At 61.9% G+C, this 21,973-nt stretch overlaps 1 protein-coding gene across 5 annotated transcripts in view; it reads right to left on the reverse strand.

The window, feature by feature from the left end:
* Positions 1-2,209: 2,209 nt before the first annotated feature.
* The window catches only part of FRMD6 (FERM domain containing 6), a 35,592-nt gene continuing 15,828 nt past the window's right edge, over positions 2,210-21,973 (reverse strand). For 2 of the 5 annotated variants that reach the window (XM_066998645.1, XM_066998646.1), the window contains exons 3-15: positions 11,590-11,794; positions 10,975-11,065; positions 10,730-10,872; positions 10,032-10,108; positions 9,284-9,470; positions 8,230-8,385; positions 7,660-7,725; positions 7,506-7,574; positions 7,225-7,399; positions 5,907-6,230; positions 5,676-5,807; positions 4,995-5,086; positions 2,210-4,889 (exon numbers count right to left, since the gene is read on the reverse strand). In XM_066998645.1, coding sequence (XP_066854746.1) covers positions 4,605-4,889; positions 4,995-5,086; positions 5,676-5,807; positions 5,907-6,230; positions 7,225-7,399; positions 7,506-7,574; positions 7,660-7,725; positions 8,230-8,385; positions 9,284-9,470; positions 10,032-10,108; positions 10,730-10,872; positions 10,975-11,065; positions 11,590-11,688 — 1,896 coding nt within the window. In that variant the 5' untranslated portion in view covers positions 11,689-11,794 and the 3' untranslated portion in view covers positions 2,210-4,604. Of the gene's footprint in view, positions 4,890-4,994; positions 5,087-5,675; positions 5,808-5,906; positions 6,231-7,224; positions 7,400-7,505; positions 7,575-7,659; positions 7,726-8,229; positions 8,386-9,283; positions 9,471-10,031; positions 10,136-10,729; positions 10,873-10,974; positions 11,066-11,589; positions 11,795-19,788; positions 19,930-21,973 lie in introns of those variants that run through there. The other 3 variants (XM_066998644.1, XM_066998643.1, XM_066998642.1) reach the window with 3 other exon arrangements.

Here is a 21,973-nt window from a genome sequence, read left to right on the forward strand (position 1 = left end):
TCCTGCAAGGGAGGCGAAGGGCTGCGAGAAAATGGGTTTTTTCCCCCCGTTCCCACAGCAACGCCGATGACTGATTTCCGAGGCTGCCCTGCAAGCCAGGCGCAGCAGAAGCTCAGCCATTGCCCATCGCCCCGGCAAGCCTGGATCTGGCCCCCCCCCCCCCCCGGGGGACACCCAGTGCTGCCACCCCACACCAAGCGGGGGGCGCAGGATGCTGCCGGGAACCGAACGGGGCGGCTCGGGGGGGTCCCTGGGGCGTGCCAGCCCCCTGCCCAACCGGGCACCGGGGCAGGGGACTGGCTGCGATTGCCTCCAGTGGGTCATGCTGCCAGCCTGGGGGGAGGCTGCGGTGCGAGGGGAGGGAGGTCCCAGCAATGCCTCTCGGGGAGGGTGCGGGCACCGGGGGCAGCTGAAAGCACCCGGGGTCGGCGCAGTGGCAAAACTCACAACACCCGACACCCCCACCTTGCTTCCTTGCAGGGCATTTTGCACCGGGCCGTATCAATCAGAATGGTTCACCTTCCGAGTGCTTCTCACCCTGGTATTTGATGGGATTTTTTTTTTTTTCCCCTTAAATCCCCTTTTCCCGGTGGCTGCCTTTCAATCGTAACCAGTGCCACGTCGCCCCGCCCGCCTTGGCGCGCTCCGTGCGGGAGCCGCGGCGGCTCCTTCCAGCGAGGTGCCACTCGCACGCCGCCGCGCTGCAGCTCGCGCCTCGCCGGCGGCTCGGGCCGCCGGCAGCGACGACAGGAGACGCGAAGCCTGGAAGCGAAGCGACTGGAGGCGAAACTCCAACCTCGCAGCGAAAGATAAAACTTGTGAAATCGTCAAGCAGGCAGCTGCCGGCACCGGGGACACGAGGGCGGCCCAAAGGAGAGGCCAGCGAGGGATGGGAGCTGGAAGAGCCCTTCCCCTGGAGATAAAGGGGGTAAAAGCCCCCTCCACGGGGACGAAGACCCCTCCACGGGGATGAAGCCCCCTCCACGGGGACAAAGCCCCCAGATGCCTTCGGATGGCAGGGGATAGTGGAAAAGCGCTTGCCGGGCACAGCCTGGGTGGAGGGGAGAGCTGGCTGTGCCCCAGCCGTGGGGCTGCCGCCTGCTGTGCCGCAAAAAAAAAAAAAAAAAGAAAAAAAGAAAAGATTCGACATCTGGTTTTAGGAAAATGTAGGTTTTTATAGGCCAGCAATGGAATCTGGAGGCTATACTTAGCAGCAAACAGCGCGGACCCCTCCAAAAATGTCGTGCACCGCGTCGTGTTCATCCCTCCCGCACGAGGCTGCGCCGAAACGCAGCAGGCAGCAAGCAGCCGTGGAAAGCCTGTAACGACCAGCACCCACCCGCCGCCTTCTCTGGGCACGTTCCCCCGAGGCCAAGGGCTATTTCTGGGGACAAAGGGGGTCCCTGGTACACATGATTATTTTCGGAGCCCGTGGAAAAGGTGCAGCCCGTGCCACAGCAGCCCTCTGCCACGGACACCAGGGGTGCCAGCCCGGGGATGGGGTGGCAGGGATGTCCTCGTGCTGGGGGCGCAGAGCACTGTCCCTGTCCCTGTCCCTGTCCCTGTCCCTGTCCCTGTCCCCATCCCTGTCCCTGTCCCAGGGGCAGGCTCTCGTGTGGGTCCCAGGGGTGCCCAGGCTCCACGTGGGTGGCAGTACCCGCTGCCCCCAGCGCTGGCACGGCCCGTGGTGACATCCCTGGCCACGGGGTGGTGGCACCTGCTGGGAGACGCATTCCAGCGATGCTGCGTCCCCGTGGGACGACGGGCACCTCATCTTCATCACCGCCGTCATCGTCACTGTCCTATTCTGCAGGAAATCGGGATTCGGGTGCTAATAGCGGCCAACTCACCCCGCTGGATTTGGGGCGCAGGCAGCACAGGGCAGGGGGTGGCGGGGGTGTCCCGGCGGTGCCACAGCAGAGGACGGCCACGCTGCCACACCGCTGTCCCGGCCGATTCTCCCGGCCCCATCCTGCAGGACCAGGGCTCCCCACGCAGGATGGGGACGGGGACACGGCCACAGGATGGCAGCAAATGCCACCGCTTGGCTGCCAGCAGCGGGCAGGGGACAGGGCTGGGGACAGGGCTGGGGACAGGATTGGGGACAGGGTTGGGGACAGGGTTGGGGACCCCCTCCTGCCTCTCGTGCGCCCCGTCCCTTCGCCTTCCGTCACTTCTTTAAGCCTCAAATCGCCACGAGCCAAAGGGATGCAAACAAGGGGAACTTTATTGTCACCTCCAGCCGGACCGCAAAAGGCGCACGACGAACCTCTGCGTCACAAAACCACGTCGCGCTGGGGTTTCGGGGCCGTTTTACTCGGGTCTGGCTTTCGTGACACAAGTCACTCGCTCTCACGTCGCCCCGACGGGAGGATCCTTTCACAGAAAGGACTACGCAGTTTGCGCACGCAGACAGCTCGGCACTGCCGAGGGACCTGCACCAACCTCAGCAGGCCACCGACAACTCCATGACGCCCCATCCCACCCCACCCCGACCCGCGCGGCGGTCCCGGACGCGCGCGGCACCTCTGCACCCCGCAGCCCCCGGGCACGCGCCGGCCTCTGGCCCCACACCGCTGCCAGCGACCCCGCTGGGTGCCGGGCTGCGTGCTCGGTTTTGGGGCTGCAAACATCCCTCCGTGCCCAGCTCCCAGCTGCTCTGCTTCGGTTTCGGCTGCGGGACGAGGTGGGGAAAGGAAGAGCGAGGCCTCGAGCTTGCCACTATCCCCCCCCATGCTCCCTGATCAGCACCACGCACTTATCTGCGCATTTCTTTCGGCAGAGCCGTGGGTGAGCGCCCAGGGCGGGTGCTGCAGCCTCGCAGGGAAGGGGAAGAGGCCAGCGATGAATTTGGGGGATTTCCCGATCCCCTCAGCACACCATAACCCACCCGGGGATGGCGGCCGTCTGTAGCAAACCCCAGCATCCCGGCCCGGGATGTGGTGCCTGAGCCGTCCCTCGGCGTTTTGGGGTGCTTTACAAGGTCCCCAAAAACCAAAGCAGGGCCCCGAGCCCCCGTGCAGCATCCCGCCACTGCCTTGGGTGGGTTTCGGGGGGATTTCCATGGGGTCCCCAGCCTCCTGCTGGCGTCCCTGCATCGTTTTCCCATGACACACATCAGCCGCACCGTGCCCGCCGCTCCTACCCAGCTCCCCCGTCGCAATAACCCCCATTTTCTTGCACTGTGCCGACAGCTCCGCTCCGCTTTTTTTTTTGGTACTGATCCCCCCCCTCCCAACGTTTCTTAGAAAAATAAGATTGTGCTTATTTATAAAATATTATTTTTTTTTTTTTTAAGAAAAGTTTCCAGTTAAAAAAAAAAAAAGGCGGTAATATCAAAATAGGGTAAAACTTTGGCTGTCGATGGCTAAACTCTAATCAAAAAATACCGGCTGAGAAGGCATTGTGCTGTGAGGACGTGCTGCCGCGATGCTTTCCCCTCCGGTACCGCCGGGCAGCGTTACGCCTTCCCGGGGACGTGCCCAGAAAAGACACGTGCGTTTTTCCAGCGCGTCGCCACCATCCTTCGGCAGAACCTTTCGAACCTTAAAAGACTGAAGGACGCACGAGAAGCCTTGTTAAAACAGAGCCGGGACCACGCCGGGAAAAGCCACGCTCCCACCGTGGCTGCGTACGCGTTCTTCTCGCTAGGAAAGTCTATTTGCTCACCTTGGTGCTTGGAAAAAAAAAAACAAACGATTGTCTATATGCTTTGTTGAAGAAAGGCGTATCCTTTGTATAAAAGGCATTTCAGCGCAGAAATAAACTGGAAATGGGTCTATAAGATCCAGACATATATAAACATACATATTTTGATATATTTATATATGTGATTTCTATATATTTAAAGGTTGGGAAGCATTATTGCGGTGTCGTTACAGGTGACCTATGCTTTTCCGTTCTCCTTTCCTTTGGGTTTTCTTGGGTGCGGTATTTTTGGTTTCTTTTTTTTTTTTTCTTTTCTTTTTTTTTAAATAAAGCTCCGTGAAGGCCTGAAGCCCCCGCTCGGCCCCCCGTCCCCCAGCAGGACCGGGACCGAGCTCCAGCGCGTTTTTGGAAGATCTGGGTTCAGGCGCTGCCTCGGCAGCAACCTGCTGACGCCTTCCTCCCCTCCCTTCCCCGAGCGCGGACATCCCCGGCTACTTATTGCTTCATTCTCGCTTCCCATACTGGCCTGGAGGGGATTTACATCTCTTTGGCTTGGCTTGGGCGCAGCAATCCGGTGTTTCCTTTCCAGCATCTTCTCGCCGTGGCCACCAAGCCACCGCAGGAGCTGGCGGCGGCGTTAAGGGAAGGGGCCGGGAGGGGAGAAAACCAAAATTTGCCCCGAGGCACTGAGGAAATACGGGCTGGTTTCCGCCGGGCCGAGCGAGCTCTGCTTCTCCGAGGCGAAAGAGGACTTTGCGCTTCGCACAAACCGTTCCCAGAGGCAAAAGGCTGCCGGGGGGGGGGGGGGAACCGCCGGCGTCACCCCGCCGTGCCCCACGGTCTCCGGGAGAGGCCGGGGAGGCGGCGCTGGGGGGCGGCGGGGCCGAGACCCCCCCACACCCCGGTGGCGGTGGTGGTGGTGGGGGACACAGCAGCCAGTCCTGGCCCCGCCGCGCTCAGACGACAAACTCCGGGACTTCGTCGTGGGTGAGGTCCAGCGAGAAGTATTTGCTGGTTCGTTTGACGGGGAAGCCCTCCGGGATGTTGATGCACTGCTGGGCCAGGCAGCCGTGGCAGTAGAGGCCGTCCTCAGCGAGGCCGTGGCCACAGCCGAAGGTGTAGCTCTGCGCCGTGTCCTGGCACAGGTCGGCCAGCTGCAAGAAGTCCTTCTGGTAGAGCCGGATGTCGTCCAGGCTCAGGCTGTGCCGGTCCGTCGAGGTCTTGGGTTTCCTGCACGCCGTCTGGGCAAAGGAAAGGGCGTCAGGAGCCGGGGTCCTCGGGGAGGGGAGACCCGAACCTCCCCGGGAGCAGGGCCGGGGGGCGAGGAGCCCGCTGGTGGCACGTACCTGGGGTAAGGAGTCCGTGCTCTGCCCCCGCAGCTTCACCACTGTCTCCGAGGAGCTGGAGGTGGAGGAGCTGAGCTCCTTTACGATCAGCCCTGCGCGGGGGAGAGAGAGGAAGAGGAGGGCGCCAAGGTTATCTCACGGCCTCGCGGCTCTCTTGGGGTGCCCACCCCATTGCTCTGGGGTAGAAGGCACCCCCAGCTGGATGGCACCCCCAGCTGGATGGCACCCCCAGGGCTCTGCTTGCAGCTGGAATCACCTACAAAGCATCCCAAATTGGCACCAAAATGGCATCCAAAGCTGAAATTACTCCCAACGCCTGCAGGTGGCTCCGGCCGGGGCATAGCTGCCCTCGTTCCCGGTGTCCCCAAAAGACTCCTGCCATCCCCAGCCCGCTCTCACAGGGGCTTGCTGCACGGGTTTGTGCTTCGTTTCCACGTGCACCCCCCAAGAAGTTAAAGCAAACCCTCCTCCAAGGAAAACCCGCATCGTTCCAAGGTTTTTCACATTTTCACCAGGCTGCACGTGCTCCATCCTCCCATCCACCCGCCGGGCACACCGGATTTCCCAAGGGGACGCTCGGGCTAATTTCGCTCTGCCCCACACCAAGGCGAACGCGCACCGTGGAAGAGGGACCGCAGGGGAGGAGGGGGCAGCCCCAAACCCGCCAGCTTCGGGCGTTACCTGAGTGCCCGTTGAACTTGCGCGACAGCAGCATGTCCTCGGTGATGTAGACGCACATGTCGGGGCTCACCTCCAGCGCCAGCTCGCCCGCCTGCTCCAGCTCCCGGGGGTCGTCCACCAGCATCTCTATCTCTGCTCGGGGCAGGGGGGGGGAAGGATGGGGACGGGTGAGCGAGGAGCCCCTCGGGAGCACCCTCTGAGCTCTTGGGCGCCAGAGCCGGGCTCTCTCACCGTCATCCTGGGAGTCCTCCTCCAGGCGGTCCTTGCCGCCGCTCTCCACCCCGGAGGTGTGGGAGCTGCCGTGGCTGGTCATGGAGCTGCAGGTCTTCAGCTTGCGGTGGACGCCGGCGTCCTCGGGCCCCATCTCGCGGGGTTTGGGGTCGGCCTCGATGCCCGAGGTGTGGGAGCTGCTGTGGCTGGCGGTGGAGTGCCGCGACAGGCGCTTGTGCCGGATGCTGCCGGCGCTGCTGCCGCTGGCCCGCGAGCGCTTCTCCAGCTGCTCCATGTCCAGGTCCAGGGTGTCGCTGATGTAGGACTCGCGGTACTGCTTCTTCTCTGCGAGGGCAGTGGCACGATGGCATGCAGCACCCTGCACCCCCCAGGGCACCTCCAGGCCCGCCGGGATGCCAAACCCAAACCCAGAGGGGTGGCACGACAGGAGCCAGCCCCGGCGGGTGGCACTTGGGGACTGGGGGAGGTGGGCGAGGAGCTCTGAAGCTGCTGGGCTCTGTGCTGGGCTCTCCCTCCAGCAGAGGAGGAGAAAGAAGATGAAGAGGAGGAGGGAGAAGAGGAAGAGAATAAAAAGGAGGAGGAGGTAGAGGAGGAGGAGGAGGAGGAGGAAGATGGAGAGGAGGAAGGGGAAGAAGAAAGAGGAGGAGAAGGAAGAGGAGGAAACGGAAGAGAAGGAGGAAGAAGAGGAGGAGGAAGATGGAGAGGAGGAAGGGGAAGGGGAAGAGGAGGAGGAGGAAGGAGAAGAAGAAAGAGAGAAGGAAGAGAAGGAGAAGGAGAAGGAGAAGGAGAAGGAGAAGGAGAAGGAGAAGGAGAAGGAGAAGGAGAAGGAGAAGGAGAAGGAGAAGGAGAAGGAGAAGGAGAAGGAGAAGGAGAAGGAGAAGGAGAAGGAGAAGGAGAAGGAGAAGGAGGACGAGGACGAGGACGAGGACGAGGACGAGGACGAGGACGAGGACGAATAAGAGAAGGAAGAAAATGGGGAAGAACAGGAAGAGGAAGAAGAGGATTGTGTGTTTCCACAAGGGTCTTATGAGCTTGGGGAAGGGACACAGGGCACTGGGAAGCGCTGTGCTGAGACACTGGGAGGAACTGGGCCCTTGGGGAGCACAGCAGGCTCGCACCCATCCCTCAGCAGCCCAGGGGTGTCTGCGGGCACCCACCCGGCTGGGAGAGGATTTTTGGCCATCCCCAGCCTGGCTCTGGACCAGGACCAGGACGTGCTGACACACCATCAAGGGGACCCACGGGGGTGGCTCCATCCCCAGGCCGGGGAGCAAGCCCGGCACGGGCAGGATTTGCAGGGGAGCCCCCCGGCACCTACCCTCGTTCTCCTCCAGCTTGCGGACCTGCCGCAGCACGGGCTGCAGGTTCATGTAGAGCCGGTGGCTGCTGCTGAGCAGCTGCAGGAGGTGGCGGGAGCGCAGCGGGCAGCCCGTGTAGTAGATGAGCTTCCTGGCCGAGGGCAGCCCGTCGGGAAGGATCTCAAACTTCTTGCCCTGCGCACGAGCAGGGGAACCTCAGAGGGGGCGGCAGCAGCCCCCTGTGCCTGGCAGGAGCTCCCCACCGTGACCCAGCCCGGCAGGCCCACGGCCCCACACTCACCACGAACACCAGTTTGCCCACGTTTGTCCAGGGGAAGTCGTAGAGCAGCTGCTTTTCCTCGTCGAGGTTCTGCAACAAGAGGCGAAGCTGAGGACACGGGCACGGGCAGCCCGCGGGGACGGAGCCCAGCCCTGGGCGCTGCCCAGCTCCGTACCTGGAAGATCTGAATGCCCCGTGTGGTCAGCCCCAGCGTCAGGGAGGCTTCCACCTCCCTCTTGTCCTGGGGGGAGAAATGAGATGTTTTTAAATACACGATTTGCACCTTGAAGCGTGTAGATCTGCAGCCAGGTGTCCGCCTCTGCAGCGGGCGCTGGGCGCCAGGCCTGAGCCGTCAGTGGCACGCATGTCACTGCGGGTTGCATCCTCCGAGCCAGTGCCACCTCTCCTCCCCCAAAATGCCAAACCCCTTGTAGAGCAGCTTAACCTCAGGAAACTTTGAAAGATCTTCAGAAAGAAGGCTGGGGCACTTGTGTGCCTGAGCACAACCAGCACCAGCACCACACAGGTGACAGTGGCCACGCGTGTGGCCACAGCTCACCCACGCACATCTCCCTGCAGGGCACGAAGGGCTGGAAAAAAGGTATTTTAATCGTTTTTCCAGCCCTTTTCAACAATGTGCCTCCTTGCCACGCTCAGACACTTTCCATACTTGCCATTCCCCACGCTCTCCCAAAGACAAACTTCTCCTCCTCAATTTCGGGCTGCCGCAAGCGGGGGCTCTCACCTTGTACAGCCTGTAGTAGTGCACGGCCACGTCGTCCAGCCGCACGGCCTCCTTGATGTACTTGAGGTGGGCCTCGGAGGCCGTCAGAGCGAACTGGTCCTTGTGCATGTTGGGGACATGCTTCAGGATGTAGTCCCGGCCCCTCTTGGCCACCACCTGTTTGAAGATGAGAAGGGTGTCGAGGGGAGCACGGGCGAGTCCAAGGGAAAAGGAAAACCAAAGCAATGCCTTCCATTTTAGAGACTTGCAAGCCCCCATCCCCGTAGTGCTCAACTTCTGGTGGCACAAATGGAATAAATACAGGGGCCACCCATTCCTCCTTGTAGGGTTTCCCACTGGGCAGGGACATGGGGCCGTCACTTATCCCCAGCATGTACGAAAAACAGGGAAACCGGTAGATCTGGGGCAAACCCACGAAATGTAAGTCATCAATCAAAGCGAGCAGCAGTGCCTACATGTTTTATAGGATATTCTATCATTCTATGATTTATTCATCCTGCCACCCCAGCGTCCTGGGCAGTCCTGGCTGCGGGACGCCCTGGGGGGAGGCTCAGCTTTTTGGCGTCAGCGCACCACACGCGTTGCCCCTCGCTGCGCTTCAATGCCGATATTCAGTAGTCTGGTCACAACCAGGCTTTTTTGGGGACACCCTGCCCAGCCTGGTGCCAAGCAGCGAGCAACGTCCCTGCCGACGGGGGGGTCCCGGGTGGGGGGGCTGTGCACGGGGACAGCAGCACCCAGGGGCTGCAGAGCCCGCGGGGGGCACGTGGGGGTGGCCGGGCGACGCGGCGCGAGGGGAAGCCCCCTGTAGCGAGCATCCTCGTAGCAAACACAGGAAAATCCCTGTGAAAACAACTACGCTGACCCCAACAGCTATTTGCAGCCCCGCAGTTGTCACTGGTTATTAATAACCAGGACAAGGCCGGAGCTGAGGAGGCAGCGCCATCGCCCCTTCTCCTGAAACGAACCCCGAGCAGCGCAGGGCCAGCGGGGAGAGCGGGCAGGAGATACCCCAAACACGGGATATCCTTGCAGCGGGCAGCAGCAGGCTTACCCAGGCGGGGAAATAGGCTTCGGGCTCGAAGTACTTCCCGTAGTGCTTGTTGCGCTTGAAGTCGCCCAGGTCGGCCTGCAGGGCGAAGGCGGTGAGCAGGAAGTAGGCCTCCTCGCGCAGCACGCACTGCGAGTGCAGCACCTGCTTCCGCAGGTGCCAGTAGTAGTAGTACCGCGCCGTCCGGTCGCTGCAGGGGACGAGAGGATTTTTGGGAGGGGTGCTGGGGTCCCACGGCAGCACGACATCGCAGCCACCCCCTGCAGCGCCCAGTTCGCAGCCGGGCAATTAACCCCACCGGAGCACCTCCGCGCGGCCACCGTGCCCCAACACATCCCCGAGACGCTTTAGGCCCTGCAAATGTTTTGTGTTTTTTTTTTTTTTTTTCTGAAAGAACACATCAAGCTCCCTTCAGTCCTTCCGGTGAGTGATAAAATCCTAAATCTCCTAAATCTGATGTCCGCAGCCCCCAAAATGGCTCCTTCATCACTGAGGGGGAGAAGCGTCCCTGATAGTCCCTGCAGGGAGGTTCGCAGCACGGGGTCCCTTGGCACACGAACAGATAGGGACAGGGACAGCAAAAAGGGGCGAGCTTCGGGTGCCTGAACACTTCTGAATGAAGACGTGCTATTTCGGGTTACTTTCACAAAGATCTCTTTTTTTTTTTTTCCCAGCATTTTGGCACTGCCCAGACGCAGCCCAGAGCGCCACGAGCCCCGCAGGCGGTTATCACGGGGCGCCCACCCCTCACCTTATCAGCCTGCCGTTCTCCACGTAGTACTGCACTCGGAAGTGGATGATCATGGGGGGGCCGAACTGGTCGATCCCCTGAAACACAGAAGGCATTCGGGGCTCCTGCGGGGATCCCGCTGTCACGCTGTGAACCCCGGTCCCCGCACCGACATCCCCAGCGCAAGGTCCGTCTTGGCAATTCCCCTCCCCACCACCACTTTTCCCCCCCAAATCTGCCTTATCTCAAAAAAAACAAAGGGGATTTGGGTTTAAAGAAGGTGGAGGTTGGGTTCAAGACCCCCAGTGGGTCTGCAGCTGCCTTCCTCCGTGCTGATGTCCCTCTTCCATCCCTCTCTGTCCCTTCGCCAGTCCCAGCAGCAGCACAGGAGCCTTCACACCGAGCTCCCTGTGCAGGCTGCATTGAAAATAATTATAAAGGTGCTTTGGGAAAAGGAAAAAAAAAAAAAAAGGATAAAAAAAAGAATGCTTGATTTTAAAAACTGGACGGAAGCCGAGATTCTGCTAAAATACAGGGAAATGAGGAAGGAAAAAAATCACCGGGGAAAAAATTCATGTGGAGGACAGGTCCCCAGCTGGGGCACGTGGTGGCACGGGGGTGACAGCCACCAAGCTCCCTCAGGGTTTGCACACTCATCCCCCCCCACAGCGCGTTTACCCCCCCCCCCCCCCCCCCCGCAGCTGCGCAGGGACAGTGACCTGCGCCGGGGACAGAGGTGGCCTTAGTGCCGTCATCTCTCCATGCAACACCTCACCGCTGACCTTGCTGGCCTCCTTCTTCCACTCCTTGGGGCAGTACTTGTAGAGTTTCTGGGCCAGGTCCATGTACACGTGCTCATTGTCTGCGGGGGGAGAGGGGTGAGCGTGGCCGGCGCGTCCCACTCGCGCCCGGACGGCTCCGGCAGGACCGGCCACCGGCACCGGCGGGCGAGCCCCAGACTTACTCTGGATGACGCTGAGCCCGAAGAGGTGGCAGTCCTTCAGCCTCAGGAGGTCGCACACCTGCACGAGCAGCTCGTGGCACAAGATCTTCACCTGCGGATGCACGCACAAGCCCCGTCGCATGGGCACCGAGCCTGGCCGACGGCACCGAAACCCTGCCGTGTCCCCAGGCATGGTCACCGGCGGGTCTGGGTCTAGTTTTTGCACGGGGACAAAATCCCCCAAAATATGTGGGACACGCGCAGCTGGGGCAGCTTGACCGCAGGTGGTGCAGAACGCACTGCAACCAAGCTGGTTTGGGGGCAGACAATGGAATATTGAGTAGCACTAATTAAAAAAAATAAGCAAAGTGTGGGAATTTCACGTCCAGTACCCAACGAAAATCTCAGCAAGCAGCAAATTGAACGAAGAAGAAGCAGGAGAGCGTAAAGCACTGATGCACCCTTCAAGGGGAACAACCTGTGGGGGTTTCTGCAGCAAGGAGAGGGCGGGGGGGGTCAAAATTAGAAGCAGAAGCAAGACGAGAGCTGGCAAAAGAGGCGCGGGGTGATGCCAACGGCCGTGCTCAGCGGGAACGGGGGGGTCCGCCGCGCGCCCCCGATCCGCCGCCGCCTTACGTTGATGATGATGTTGAGGGAGTCGTCGTTGGGGAGGAAGATGCACACGCTGCGGCGGTCCTGCATGACTCGGTTGTTGTGGAAGGGCAGCTTGTTCATCGTGGGCCGGGCTCTCCCTCGCCGCGCGGCCGGGCTGGGGCTGGGGGCGGGCGGCGGGCACCTCACCGGCGGGCCGGGGCGGCCTCGGTCCCCGCGGGCGCCATCCCTGTGGGACAAGGGGTCGATGAGCCCTGCACCGAATTCCCTGTCCCACGGCTTATAATGAGCCCCCCAGGAGCCCCCCATAGTTGTGCCCCCCCCGTGATGCTGTTGTCCCCCCGCCAAGGGGCGGCAGGGGACACCCGAAGCGCCCGAGCGTGCCCCGCCGTGGTTCGGGCAGCGTGGGATCGCAGCCCAGCCCAAAAAGCCTGAAGCAGCGGCTTTCTTCTCCCAGCTACAGTTTCAGAAAAACCTCAGAAGAGGCTTTCCCGGCATCGCAGCGATCATAAAAAAGTCTTTGTGCTGGGAACAAACCGGGCTGGTCCGCGGCAGTGCTGCCTCGCAGGAGGTTTTGCTGCGAGCTGCGGAAAGGCCCAGGTCGGTGGGGTCCAATTCAGGACCTGCGCCCCCCCCAGCAGCCCCATGCCCCTCCAGCACTGCCCCGACTTCTTGCAGGGCTCAGACGAACCGAGCCCCACGGGATGCACGGGGCAGCCACCAGCCCTCGCCCCCCTGCCCGCCCGGCCCCCGCCATTTCCCTGCGTTCGCCTGAGTCGGGACCGGGGCCAAGACAAACCCGTCCCAGCACCAACCACAGGCAACTGGGTTTTATCCTATTTTCAAGGGCAAATATTCCTTAAGCACTCTTTATCCCACAGCTGTCCCCAGGGACACAAACGCCCGCATGGAACAATGAGCAAGGATCTTTAAAATCCAAACTAGCTCACTCCTTTTCCTACCCAGCAGCTCTGTGCTGGCACCGAGGACACGACAGCGTCTCCCTCTCCACCAAGTATTAGCTTTGGTCTAAATGAAAACACACTTGGCTTCCAAAACAGTTTCACTTGGAGATTTTTAGAGCAGAGGAAAAAGTGCCCCGAGGTGACTTGGCGTTAGGTGGTTACCGGCGGTTAGCACGAGCTGGGAAACCCAGAGGTGCAACTCTCCTGCCGCGCTGGGCTGGAACCACCGAGGCATTGCGCGGCTGTGCAATGTGGCCGTGCATTAAACACGTGCACCACAGCCGTGCATCGGGGCCGTGCATCGCACACGTGCATCGTGGCCACACGCTGTGGCTGTGCGCCGCACCCGTGCCACTGCCTCCATGCCTTGCACCGTGCACCGCGTCCGTGCGCTGCATCTGCGCACCGTGACCGTGCCCGGACGTGCTCGATCCCGACTCGGAGCAAGCAGCCCAGCAGCCGGGCTTCTTACAGGGTTCATTAAAGATCACAGCAGGGAACGAAACGGGGCTGAAGGTATTTGGTGAGCGTCCCCAACAGAGGGGAGGGCACCACGCCCCAGGGCCAGGCGCTGCACGGTGCCAGCGCCCTCTGCACCCCGCTGCCACCCACGGGTGCCCCACGGCCCCTGAGCATCCTCCTGCTGCAGCCCGAGGGGCTCCAACCATCGCACAGAATATCCTTGACTTTACGGGTAGAAATAACCGGGTCCTTCCTCCAGCCGGGCTGCTGGCACCCGGCCCGGCCCCGCGGAAGAAGCCCGAAGAGCTCCTGGAAATGAAACCACGTCTTCGGGGCCCTGGCAAAACCGCCCGTGCCCCGGGAGCGACGCCAGGCCGTACATTTACTCCTCGCCCTGCAGGGCACTACCTGTGAGAGCAGGCAAAACGCTGGAGGAAAAAAATGTGCAGTTCTGCGTTTGTAGAGGAAACGCTCCAGACCCTCCTGCTGAACGCTGTCGCCCCTTGTCAGGGCAGCTTTATGAACCCCCCCGGCTGCCGGAGCTTCCCCTGGGTGTCCGCAAGCTGGGTGAGAGGCACCCACCGGGCATTCCGAGCCCTACTCGGGCGAGCTGTCCCCACCAGAGCCAGGTGCATTATTTTGGGGCATCTGCTGCTCCTTCCCACAAGGTCAGCTTGCATTCCCCGGCAGCCGGAGCCCGTGCTGCCGCCGGCGAGCTGCTGCTGCTCCGGCGCGCCGAGACAGCCGCGGGCTGGGCGCTGCGCTCGGCTGCCTCCCCAGAAATACCCACCGGCGCTGGGCGGAAAGGCTTAAAAAAAGGAAAATAACCCGGTAAGTGCTGCTGTTGGCTAACCGTGAGCCGGGGGCAAACCCTGTCTATCTGTGGTCGATGCTAAAATTCCCAGCGAACAGGTATTTTTCTCCCCGTGTGCCCAAACAAGCGCTGACACGAGCCCCGAACACGCATGGCTCCGGGCTGGGAACGGCAAGAAGAGATTGCAGCAAGGGAGCTCTGCTCGGATCCTGCAATTTTCCATCACGAGCTGCCCCTGGTGCATGCAGAGACCCCCAGCAAACCTTCCCCACGTGCAATTTTGCAAGGTGTGGTACAGCAAAGTGGTGCTGGTGCCCACGAAGCTGTAAAACCCACGGAGGACAGAGGGTTTGGGGCATGGAGCGGCCCCATGGTGCCGGCACATGTGGCTCTCCCGGCCATGGCACAGCAAGAATCGGTGTTTTTCCTGCTAAAGGCAGCTTGGGCAAAAAGCATTAAAACGTCATGGGAAGGCACTGCAGACACCTCGTCAGCCTCCTCGCGCTCCATCACTCCGGGGGGCAGGGAGAAAATTCCTCGACCTGTTGTGCTTGCAAGAGCATCTCCCTGGCTCACCCCGGTGCCACAGGACGAATGCTTTTACAAAGCCGAGCTGGAAAGAAAACATTGTGCAATAAACCTCGGAAAAGCAGCTCCCAACATCCCCGCTGCCCGGGCACGCGCGGCGTTGGACCAGCGCGGGTCCTGCACGCACGGCTGCGGGCACGCGAAGGCTCGGGCGGCGGCAGAGGAGCAGCTTGGCAGGCTCTCGCAGCCAACAGAAATTCTGGTCCCGTTCCAGCGCCGGGGATTTACATAGCCTGAACTTCGTGGCCGAGGTGGCTTTTTCCTTCAGAAGAAGCCGGCGCACAACTCTTTTCCACGCGAAACGAGGCTGCTCTGCATGTGCAGCATCTCCCCCCCCGCCCCGCAGTGCACACGATCGGATCCAGAGGACGTGGCCGGGTCTCGGTTTGTGACATTTCGGCTCCGGGGATGCCCGAGGATGGATGTCACCGTGCTGGCGGGTGGCGCTTGTCACCGGCGAGTCCCTCCTGCTGCCACCAAGGCGGGGAGAAGCAGCACGGCACGAGGCACACGCTGATAGCGCATCCCTTAACGCAGCGCATCCCTCGAGCCCTGTCACGTTTATATTTGACCAATTTCCTTTTTTTTTTTTTTTTTTGTTTGTAAATTCTGTCCTATCGGCCGTCCAACCCGGCCGCCGGTCCCCGGCTTTTGTTTCGGCGCTCCCGAGCCACAATAGCAGCGCATTAAGGGATTATGCAAGGGGTTGATCGGCGCAGGGAGAGGAAAGGCAGAACAAAGTGCAGAGCTGGATGGGAAGATGAATTCACGGGGCAGGAATTTCTTGTTTGGAAGAGTTTAGAGTCGGTTTTACCCCACATCACAGGGCGCAGGTATGCGCAAGCTGTTATTACAAGTTTTAAGGCTGTCACTTAGCGCAGCTTCTGCTAACCCAAAAGCTAGATTAATTCACGCTTGCGGTCACCCCGTAATTAAAATTGTCTCCAATTCTTCATGAACTCAACAGTTTCCTCATAACGAACAGAGGCAGATGAAAGAGACCTGCACTGGGAAAAAGGACCGCGTTATAAATATTCCATTACTTCATCCCCCACAAAGCAGTTGGGATGCTGGGGACTCGGCCGGGGCAGCGGGAGCTGCACCCAAAGGACACCGGGGTCCCCGCGGCCACCGGCGTGCAGCAGCGCTGGGGACACCCGGGGACGGCCACCAAGGGCTGGGACACGAGCACCATCCCAAAACGGGGATGCTCTGCACGTGCAGCCGGGGCCAAGCCCTGCGGGACACGACACCGCGCCGGGGGCTCAGGAAATTGCTCCCCCCGCCCTGCCCTCTGCCATGCAAGATGTCGAATCCAGCCTGGAAGCACGGAGTTTTCCAGCTGCGGGTTACCCGTACGTGGCGCAGCAATTCCTCCTGCCTTCGCTGCCTTCCTTTGGGCTCGGCGCACTAAAAACTAAACCGGCAGCAGAGGCACTCAGCAGACGGATCTCGGCAGGCTCCGGCCGCCAGCTCCTGCTTTTTATCTTCTCTGTTTTCCTTTCCTGTTTCGTGAACCAGCCCCTTCCATTTTATTTCCTTCTGGAAAACTTCACCACCGGCCTCTGGGATTAAAGCAACGTCTGCCGAGAGCTCCCAGGTGCAGCACCACCGGGTCGGGGGGGGGGGCTCTATCCGTGGCCCCCCCTGGGGCCGCTGCAGATGTCCGAGCCCTGAAGGAAGCCAGCGGCGATGATCCATGGGGACAGCTCACCAGGGACACGGCCGGGGCCGCACGCACGCATCCGGCCCCACCAGCGTCCCGCAGCTCTGCCCAGTTTGGGAGGGCTGGAAACGAGGAGATGCCCCCACGCAGGGCAGGGCAGGACGGCCACGCGGCCCACGCCTCCCCGCCGGCGCTGGGACGGGGCCCGGGGAAGCAGCGCTCCCTGTAGCGTCAAACTGGGGCGGCTGGGCTTCGTTTCGTTTATTTTTCAGCCTCCTTCCAGCCTCCCAAAGCCGGGCTTTGCCCAGCCGCCACCATCCCCATCCCACGGCGGTGCCCAAAATCGCACCGCGAGCCGCTCAGACCGCCGGCTTCCGAGGAGGAGGCTGGAGAGGGGGCGCAGGGCGCGAGGCGGGCTGGAGGCCGGCTGGAGGCCGGCTGGCACACGGCTGGAAGCAATTATCCCCCGCGGCAGCGCTGGGAGGAGGAGGAGGAGGAGACGCGGCGCTGCTCTGCTTGCTGCGGGTTATTCGAGGAGAGGCAGGGGAACAGACGGGGCTTTGTGTGCCCCGGCCAGCCGGGACCCCGGCGCGGGCACCCCGCGCCCCTGCGCAGTGCTTTCATCCCGTTACACCCCCCCCCACGCTTTCCGGGGCTTTGTGAAACGTCCCCCAGCCCCACGGCGGGATTTCTTGGCGCACGGGTGCCAGGATGGCAGCAGTTGCCCCGAAGGATGCCCGCGGACGGGAAGCAGCGCTGCCCTCTCCGTCCATGGGGTTAGCCCGAGCAGCACCCGTAAATCCTCGGGGGTTTGGCCCTGGGTTTGGCTGCAGGATCTGCTCTCCAACCACGAGGCAGCCGTAAGGAGCAGCTCAACCTCCCCGCAGCCGGCTTGGCCTCCCCGCGCCGGAAAGAGACATTTCCAAACCACGAAAGCCCCTGTTAAAAAAAATAACATCAGCTCCACGGCAGCCTCCTGCCTGTGTGATGCCCCGACCCCGGGCAAAGTCCTCTTTCCCAGGGAAAGGGCTTTCGGAAAGGCTCGGAAGATTTTTGTGCAGAAGCCCCTTTTGGGAGCCCCATCCCATGGCTGCGCTCCCGGGCAGGAGCCGCGCTGCCACGGCCCAGCTGGGGCTCAGCACCCAAACCGGTCCCCGCTCCGGGGAACGCGCGGCTCCGGGTGCACGTGGAAAGAGCCAAAAAAAAAAAAAAAGCCTTGATCGTACTTATTGTAGCCCCGGGACAGGGGTGATTTCCCAGGGGAAGGAGACGGGTTCAAAACCGCACGTGGGGAAGCGCTGCCCTGCCTCGGGTCCGCAGCGAGGTGCAAAGCACGTGGGGTGGGTGCAGAACCCAGGCACAGCCCCGCGGGATGCCAGCGGGCTCCCCACGGCTCAGCCCCGCCGGGTGGCTCCCAGCATCGCTTCCCAAAGACCACACATGGCAGGCACCAAGCCCTCGGCTCCATTTCGCACCAAACCAGCTCCATTTCACGCCGAAACACAGACGACGGCGCCTTGAACCTTCGGGTCCCCATCTGCGCCCTCCGAAGTCCGCGGTACCTTTGCCTCCAGCTCCAGACTGGGGCAAACGAAGCCAAAGTTAATTTTTTTGGATCCTCAGGACTGGAGAGGAAGAGCGGAGCCGCCCTGGCTGGGCAGCCCACGAGCGAGCAGCGCGGTCTCCTCGAGCAGCCGGGCACCTCCGCTCCCCGAATCGCCCCGGGCGGCCCCAAAAGCACCAGGGCTGGGGGGGCCGCGCTGCGCCTCCCCGGCTCCCCTTCCCCAGCAGCAGCGGGGAGAGCCTTCTGCCTTTGGAAAATATCATAAGCCTGCTTTTCAGAGAGGCAAAGAAAAAAAAAAAAAAAGAAAAAGAAAAGCATAAAACTAAATTAACAACCAGGCAGATATTTTAACCACAACCATAATTTGTATATTCCATCTGGAGTCCACAGCGCTGCTTTTCTTTTTTTTTTTTTTTATTTTCTTTTTTTTTTAGCAGGAGGGAGCTGACATCATCTTAATTTGAAATTCACATTTATTTTTACATCTGGTCTGAATTAATCCTTTTCAGTGTACTGACTTTCATGTAATGGAATAATTGCTTACAGATTCTGGGTTTAAAGAGCCTGAATAAACCGAGTTTAAAAAAAGAACCCCTTTGCAAACTGATAGTAAAAAGCCTATAACCTATAACCAAATCCCAATCTGCCTTCGGGACTCGGAGTTTTAAACGAAACAACGTCGCTTTCAAGCAACAGAGACCAAATCAATCCACGCTCTATCTAAGAATTAGGGAGTGCGAGCAAGCCTGGTGGAAAAACACCAACACAAAGCAGCCCAGGAACAGCGGAGAGCAGAAACCCTCGGCGCGCAATCAGCGCGGCTGTAACCTTTCTGGAAAAGCTGAGCTTGGCTTCGAGCGAAAAACACCCTCATGACCAGAAAACGCATCAGCCACGAGCAGAAAAAAGCTGATTCAGAACTGCGAGACGACAGCGAAGGCACCCGGCCGCGTCCCTCCCGCTGCCACCACGGTGTCCCCGAGGCGGCGGCGGCACGTCACGGCCGGGCACCGCTGAGCCGAAGGACACGGGTGGCACGGCGTGGCCGGGAGCCCTCAGCCCCAGCCCTGCAGCAGGGAAAGGCACTCCTCATGGGAACGCTAGTCCCTACGGGGGCACCAGCTCGTTTAGGGCGTCATTAAGGCGCTGCATGGGTTTATCCTCACGACTTGGATGGGGATTCACATCCCCGGTGGGAAGCACGACGGTGAGCCACAGTGGCGCTACCGGGTGCACCGGGTGCCACCGCCAGCTCCGTGCCATGGCACCCCTGTGGCTCCGCTCGCCCCAGTGACCCTCAGGCCACGCAGCCTCCCGTGGGACTGACCTGGTGCTGAGCAGGTCCTGGGGTGACGGCACCCACAGGTAGGGGCACCCACGGGTGAGTGGCACCCAGAGGCAGGCGGATCCGTGGCCAAGAGGCCCCGCGGTGAGGGTACCGACAGGCAACAGCACCCATGGGTGGTGGATCCCACGGGCAAGTGTAACCCACGGACAAGGGGACACAGAGGTGAGGGGACCGGGTGATGATTGGGACCCCTGGGCGATGGGACCCCTGGGCGATGGGACCCGTTGGGTGAGCGCAACCCCTGGGTGATGGGACCCCTGGGTGACCACGACCCCTGGGCAATAGGACCCCCAGGAGATGGGCCTCACAGACTCCCTGGTGGTGAGACCCACGGGTGAGGGGACCCCCCGGGCAAGCACAACCCACAGGCGAGCGTCACCCAAGGGCAGGGGTCCCACGGGTGAGCGCAACCCGGGGCCGAGCGCGGCCCCTAGCAAAGGGTCCCGGGGGCCGGGCGGAGGAGCGGAGCGGGGCGGGCGGGGGGTTGGCGGAGCAGCCCCGCCGCTGTTAAATTTCAACTCCCTGCGACCGGCCAGAGGAAATGACTCGCATTCCTGGAAAATGAAGCCACTTGCAGCTCTCCGGCACCAACTCGGCCCCCACGGCGCAACAAGCCGCCGCGCCGGCCCCCGCCGCCCCGAAGCCTCCCCGAGCCAGCCCGGGCCCACCCGGGGCACCCCCGGAGCCGCACCGGGGCCGGGAGAGCGGCTGTTGGACCGTGCCGAGCCGTGCCGAGCCGTGCCGTGCCCGGCCGAGCCGTGCCCGTGCCGTGCCCGAGCCGTGCGCGCGGTGCGGGGCGCACGGGTGCGCACCTACCTGCGGCTCCGGGGACCGCTCTGCCCAGCCGAGCCGTGCCGTGCCGAACCGTGCCGAGCCGTGCCGAGCCGTGCCCAGCCCAGCCCAGCCCGGCCCGCCGCCCCCGCCCCTTCCCGGGCCGCACCGCCCCGAGCGCCACCGGCGCCGCCTCCCTCCAGCCTCGGAGCGGGGCCGGGGCCGGCAGGGGGGCAGTACGGAGCGGGGCCGGGGGGGGGGACAGAGGACACCGGGGAGGGGACCCGGGGATGGTCCTGAGGGTGCTGAGCTGCCCGCGGGGAGCCGACAGCCGCAGGGAGCGGGCAGCTCCTTTGGGGGGGGGGGAGCCGGGAGGGAGCCGGGCACCCCCCCCCCCGGGGCCGCCGGCATCGCCTGGCCGCGGCACTCGCCTGGCCTCTGCGGGGGGAGCCGAGCACCCCCCGCACCCAGCCCTGCGGCCCCCGGCTCCGTCCCGAGGCAGCCCCTTGGGAGCAGACGCCCCGGGCTCTGCCCGTGCCCCATCGCATCTCCCGTCTCTCACCCACCCCAAAAACTCGCGCCGCCCGGGCCGCTGCTATGCCACCGGGGAGAAGCCCCCAGAAAGCTTTCCCCAAAAGCCTCGATCTCCCATAACCCACCCCCCCCCCAAAAAAAATCCCCAAAGCCCCCAGGTTTTCCCACAGCCCCAGCCAGCCGTGGAGGAGCCGCTGCCACCCCTCAGCGTGCGGTGCCTGGGGGCTCCAAGCCCCCGGCCGTGCCACCGACCCCCCAGGCCTGCCTTCAGGAGCCAAACCAAGCCAGAATTAGGGCCAGATCCTGCTCCTAGGAAATCCTCCCCTGATGTCCTGGCAGCAGGACCACGGTCGGGTCTGGCTCGCTTTTGTGACGGCCGAAGGGTGCCCATAAGGGGTGCCCCGCGCCCGTAAGGCAGCCGACGCGCACACGGGGCCAGGCTCCATCGGTGACCCGGGACAGGAATAGCAGCAGCAGCGCCATAAATTAGCGGCAAAGCATCTTCCGCGGCGCTCCTTCCTCAGAAGTGCCATATGGCGAGATTCGTTTCGGGAGTAGTTATTTATTCCTCACTTTTAAGTGTCTATAGGCATCTTTCGGGCTGACCTGAGAGGCCGGCTCTGCCCCCGCAGTCTCTGCGAGGCTGTGGGAGAGAACAGCCGCTTGTTCCCAGACCTAAATAAAGAGCAGCTCCGCTGCGAATACCCTGACGCTCGCTCCTGAAATCTGTTTGCAGCCCAGCAGATCGTGCTGGGTAATTACACGACGCGAGCGCGCGGTGCCGGCAGTGGGAACCCGACGCGCTGCTGTCCTCATGGAAAAAAACAGCCTGGCTTTCGGCAGAGCTGAAAGGGGCCGGAAAAGCGCCTGGTTTGGGCCCGCCGCCGCTCTCTCATTCCGTGAAAAATTCAGGGGGCATTTGCACCCGGCAGCTCGCTGCTGCTTGTGGCACACCGCGTCCCCGTGAAGCCACCGGCAGCACGTGCTGGGTGCCACCGCAGCCAAGGGCAGCAGAGCAGCAGAGCAGAGGCCAGAAAAGTCTTTTTTCCCCCAAAATTCACTCAGGAGGCCTCCGTTCCCCAGCTAGCACAGGGGGTGTGCAGCAGGGGCCATGCACGTTGCGGAGCTCCAATTTGGTTCGTTTTCTAGAAAACGAACAAAACGTTTTCAGTGCGGCACCGGTGGGGCTGGAGAGGACGAGTGCGCATTGCCAGCTCCGGCAGCGAGGGGCAAACATCCCCATCACCTCGTGCTCTGCTCAAGAGGGCAAGTCAGCGCCACAGGTGTGCCACACGGGTCCCATCCTGCCGAATGTGTCACCTGGGGGTCCCACACCAGCCCCTTCCCTGCTGCTCATCCCCGGGCTTGCACGAGCCGCCCCTCGGTAATAAGGTGCCTTGCTCTGGAGGCACCGGGACAGCCAAATAAAGCAGCAGAAAGTTTTCGGATGCCAGCGAGGCGATACACAAACACTTATTTGGACGGCATGCGTGCTAACACTGTGTTACATATCCCAGGATAAATGGAGATACTTTCAGGCCAGGGCTGCGGGTGCGTCCCCTCCGCAGGGAGAGCTCGGAAAGATGGACACGAGCCAGTGTCCGGCCGGCCGGCTTTGTGAAAGGAAAACCCCAAGGACTCCAGTGACATTTCTCTTTCACAATTCTGGCATTAAGGTTGCCAAAAATCCCAAGAA

This window comes from Anser cygnoides, chromosome 5 (assembly GCF_040182565.1).
Source record: "Anser cygnoides isolate HZ-2024a breed goose chromosome 5, Taihu_goose_T2T_genome, whole genome shotgun sequence".
Classification (NCBI taxonomy): Eukaryota; Metazoa; Chordata; class Aves; order Anseriformes; family Anatidae; genus Anser; species Anser cygnoides.